General features: G+C 37.2%; 1 protein-coding gene across 1 annotated transcript; it reads right to left on the reverse strand.

The window, feature by feature from the left end:
* Positions 1-2,024: 2,024 nt before the first annotated feature.
* Positions 2,025-2,468, reverse strand: LOC139810141 (uncharacterized). Its single transcript, XM_071773455.1, has one exon. It carries the CDS (start codon positions 2,466-2,468, stop codon positions 2,025-2,027), a length of 444 nt encoding a protein of 147 aa, XP_071629556.1.
* Positions 2,469-5,064: the final 2,596 nt, after the last annotated feature.

The raw sequence follows: 5,064 nt of genomic DNA on the forward strand, positions 1-5,064 counted from the left end.
GGTATTATGTATTTATGTATTATTAGAGGTATTATCAATGTAGCTACTGTAGCTAATAAATGGCTTTCATCAGATGGCAGATGATTTTTATGGGCGCAGAGCAGCCGACTTTTAAAGGCGCAAAGCAGCCGAATTTAAAAGTGTTGAGCAGAGCGAAGAGAAACGACCACGCAGTTCGATAGTCCAACGGGAAGTGAGGCTTTATTACCGAAGATACATAGAGGCTCCCATAGATGGAGTGCGATAGGGTGCATGTACATAAAAGGCATAGAGTGTATCCAGTGTATAGATACAAGATATATATAAATTTCAACAGAAAGGCACAGAGCAGCCAATTTTTATGGGCGCAAAGCAGCCGAATTTGAAAGGCGCAGAGCAGCCAACTTTTGAAGGCGCAGAGCAGCCAATTTAGGATATAATATTGTTTTTTACGGACTGAAATACTCACTTCTGACCCGGCATTATTGGCTCTCTTCTAATTTTTTTGCATGTCAATTTACAAAATTTCTCGATATACAACATTTTTTGTAAAAGATTTTGAATTTCCCTCAATAAGATGTTCTTGATTGCTGTTTTCATCGACCTTAACTTTGACACTATCCCTTTTAGTTGCTCTTGAGAATGCTACATAGAGTTGTCCATGAGCAAATACGGGTTGTGGCAGGTAAATTCCAATTCTTTCTAAAGTTTGTCCCTGGGATTTATTGATTGTCATAGCAAATGCCACTCTAATAGGAAACTGTCTTCGTTTGAGCTTAAACGAGAGTTCCGAATCATTTGGTAGGAAATCTATTCTTGGTAAGAAGACAATCTGACCTCGGGCGGGGCCAGTTAGAACCTCCGCATAAATAAGATTAGGTTTTAAATCAGTAACAATAAATCTTGTGCTATTGCATAGTCCTTTCTTGGTATTCAAATTTCTTAACAGGAGAATTATAGCACCGATTTTTATTTTTAGTCGATGAACTGGCATCCCAGAGGGTGTCACAGAGTTTAAAAACTCACAAGGGAACCTCGCAAAGTGGAAAATTCTGATTTTAATGAAACTTTCCACACATGTAGGGGGAGTAAAAAGATGAATTTAGATATTTTTTGTAGCAGCCCAAAAACGGTTTTAAGGGGTGAAACCACTCCTCATATGTAGAGCGGTTTTTTGCTTTTCTCGATATATTTCGAAAAGTATTCGAGATATAAAAAAATGTTTCAAATAAAAGTTTTATGGTAAAAACATCTCTATTTAACCACATTAATAAAATTTTGAAAAAAAAAATTTTTGTTTAAAAAATTATTTTTAAAAAATATTATATTAATGTTGTTAAATAGAGGAGATTTTACCATAAAACTTTTATTTAAAACATTTTTTTATATCTCGAATACTTTTCGAAATATATCGAGAAAAGCAAAAAACCGCTCTACATATGAAGAGTGGTTTCACCCCTTAAAACCGTTTTTGGGCCGCTACAAAAAATATCTAAATTCATCTTTTTACTTCCCCTACATGTGTGGAAAGTTTCATTAAAATCAGAATTTTCCACTTCGCGAGGTTCCCTTGTCAGTCGGGAAATTTAATTGCTCCAGTGGATTATCACTCACAATAGAGTCAATTGAAAGATATTTCTTTTCTTCTCCTTCCATTAGACAAAGAACTTTGTCATTAATTTTGAATGTGTCCTCATTCTTAGGACAAAGGATCGCTCGATCGTGGTTGACCTTGACTTGTTCCATGTTGATTCTATCACCAAAAATTTCAGTTATAAGAGATCCTTTTGATATAAAGTCCTGGGGAATTTCAATTGTCTCAGGATGTAATCCATCCGTATTAGACAATTTACCTCTCTCCGAGTTCCAACAGCCAAGTTGCAAATTCTCTTTCATCTCCAGTTCTCATATTTTGCTGGCACTATCATCAATTGGAATGGAAAGTTTGAACAGGGAGTGATATGTTCTTCCTCCCTTTAGAAGTGTGACAGCAATGCCAGTTGAGGCACATGGTAGAACTTCCTCGTTTTTTCCTCGGATAACACTCAGAAATGTGTTAAACAGATAGTTTTACCACTACCTGCAAACCCATCTATACAAAATAGCCGCTGTGGTTCATTCTCATTGTCAATTGCTCGCATGACCAAATCGTACACGTGCTTTTGCTCACCATTTAGTGTCGATAACAAATAGTCACCACGCCTCCTTTCATCATCGACATTATACTCTCTTACGTAAATAATCACTGGATTTGGATTTGGCAATTGAAAATTTTCACAACTACTTCCATTATTCCTCAAAATTTTTTGTATATGATTCAAAGCCATATTTTCAGGATTGACAACATTGCTGTGTACAAAGTCCTCAATCATGAATTCTTTGTATCTATCCCAAAGAGTTGGTACATCTGTTGGATTTCCAAAGATACAATTGTAGGAAAATAGCTCTCGAAGCTGTGCAGGCATATGGGTTTCTGTCGCTTCCTCCATTGTTTTGGCCCACAGATCATCTCATTTTACCAAATTCTTTGCAATTGCCGCATCCTTGAACGTCTCATAAAGAACGCCATTGACAGTTCTCAGATCCTCAAAACATTTAGCTCCTGCCACATGGAGAAGAAGAAGGCGGAGATAAAATCTCTCAGTATCTTTGGTGCTCACTGTGTAAAGCCTTGTAATTACTTTATTAACACCTTTTTTGCGTGGCTTCCACTTAGTTTCTTTCTTTTCATAAATGTATTGAGAAGGAATATCTGTATAAAGAAAATGCATTGCATTTTCATCAGATTGGTTCAATTTCAACCATGCAGTCAACGTAGTATCTCGGGTGAGCTCTTTTTGAGCAGCTTGCTCTTCATTTCCCGCTCTGAAATAAACCATTTGACGATTAGGCAAATGGACTGCCAGTCTTATTACTGTGTGAGACTTCATGAATAGATCGTATCCATTCAGTCTCCACATTGCTTCTGGAGCACTAACATATCTTGCACCCAGGAATGAGTTAACTTCATCTATTACTGTAATGAGCTTTGTGCCATCTCGCGTTTGCACTTCAATTGCGGCACAGTCAAATCCTTTGTGAATATACTTATATAAGTATTTTACGCTCTTCACTGATGAGCATATTTCCAAATTGATGTGCCGATCATATTTCATGACTAAATATGTCGAATATGGCACCACCCATCGATTGTCAATTTCTTTGCCTCTGACAATGTATTTTTTCCCAGTATTCCTTCGTTGATACATGGGATATCCATTCACATTAGCATTTGTTTCGTCTCGAAACTCTTTTGGAAAGCCTTTTGAGCATTTTCCATCGTCACTGCAGTGCAAGGATATCTTTGAGATTGGTTGCCACACGGACCATGAATCATGTGCTTCAGAACTTTTGCATTAAGTTCTGGATATCTTTCTTCGTCAGGAATTTTAGCCCATACCATCATGTCAATGACTTCTTGAAGTCGAGGCTTATCTTCATCACTCAACATTGCAAGTAAATGCAAATGTGGAAGTCCTCTTTTTTGGAACACAATTACGCCTGCATAGGCTATAATATTTCCAAAAATTTCATTTTGGATTAAATCTTTCATAACCTCTTTGACATCCAAGCTGAATATTTTAGCGACCAAATGAGGTCGATATTTTAATGGGCATCCATCAAAATTTTCCTTAATTTCAGGGCATTGAGGATTGCAAGTCATCGTAAGAAAAATGTCTGGTTTACCAAACTTTCTGACCAAAGACATGGCATCTTGGTACCTTTCTTGCATGTTTCTTGGACTGCCCATAAATGAGGATGGTAATATTACAGGTGTACCAGCTGTAATTCCTTCGTTTTGTGCTCGATTATCAAGATGATCCATTAACCCTGAATAAAGTTCAGCTTTTAATTGAGGCTGATTCAATTTAATGTAATTAAGTCTATTGGCTTCAGTTTTCATATAGGCATCAAGTATAAATTGACACCTCAATTTGCCTGCTTTTTGAAATTGGCTAAATTCTGCTCTTGGTACCAGCAAATGAGCATAATAGTCCATTTGCGTTACTTTGAATCCTGGATATTGAGGATTATGAGATTTCAATTCTGAATGCCATCCATCATTACCGTATGGATATAATAAAGGGTAACACATTGGGTCACATCTTTTGTCCAGAATTGAAATTTGTTGGATATCATTCGAATTTTTGTTATAAATCCGAATGTCTCTCTCAAATGGAGGCTCACCATCAACATTCTGAAAGACCGCAGCTATTTCATTAGCTCGTGGAGCATTGTATCTTCTTTGATCATGTTGAGAATCATTTCGAAAGCACAACATCAAGTTTGGAGCTTGAGTGCCTCTCGGATTAAGATCTTGTTCTACTTGACGCATCATCTTAAAAGGCTTGGCAAATTCATTGCATTGGATCATGAAACATGATAAATCTCTCATCAGGGCTGGTTCACACCTTTGGTTGGCTTCGTTATTCATTCTATGATGAACAGCTTTTTCCGTATCCAAGAAATAAAGCTGTGCATATCGTGGGGATTGCCCATGGATCTTCAAGCAATAAGGAGCAAGGTTCACTACATCCAAGGAATTCCTATTGCCTGGAGCACCCATGGAGGCCATAGCTAAAGCGTTGTTATATGAACAAATATTATTCATAAAATTCTTATATGGAGCATCATTTTCCATAAATAATTTTTTCTGAAATTCAGGAAAATTTATGTGTTTTAATTGAAGCTTGCCCTTTTGGCAACAATATGTAAATTTTCCATCTTTAGGCTTTTCACATATAAAGTTTAACGATTTGCAAAATTGGCATTCGACATTCATTTGGCCAAGTGTGTGAATAGGCACATTCATTTCATGACCTTTGGTAATTAGCGCAATATGGTGATTCAGTTGTTTGGCTTGGCACCTTCTCTGAGTATGTCTCTGGGTATCAGTTTTCAGTCGTTGAGACCTTGCCTTATCATTTTCATTGGCCCTCTGCTGAGCATTTCTCTGGGCATTAGCTTCCAGTCGTTGAGATCTTGTCTCATCATTTTCCTCTGCCCTCTGCTGAGCATTTCTCTGGGCATTAGCTTCCAGTCGTT

The sequence above is a fragment of the Temnothorax longispinosus genome, chromosome 3, assembly GCF_030848805.1.
Source record: "Temnothorax longispinosus isolate EJ_2023e chromosome 3, Tlon_JGU_v1, whole genome shotgun sequence".
Classification (NCBI taxonomy): domain Eukaryota; kingdom Metazoa; phylum Arthropoda; class Insecta; order Hymenoptera; family Formicidae; genus Temnothorax; species Temnothorax longispinosus.

Excerpts from the sequence above, each read along its gene's own strand:
- LOC139810141 (XM_071773455.1), bottom strand. The coding sequence starts at position 2,468 with ATGGAGGAAGCGACAGAAACCCATATGCCTGCACAGCTTCGAGAGCTA.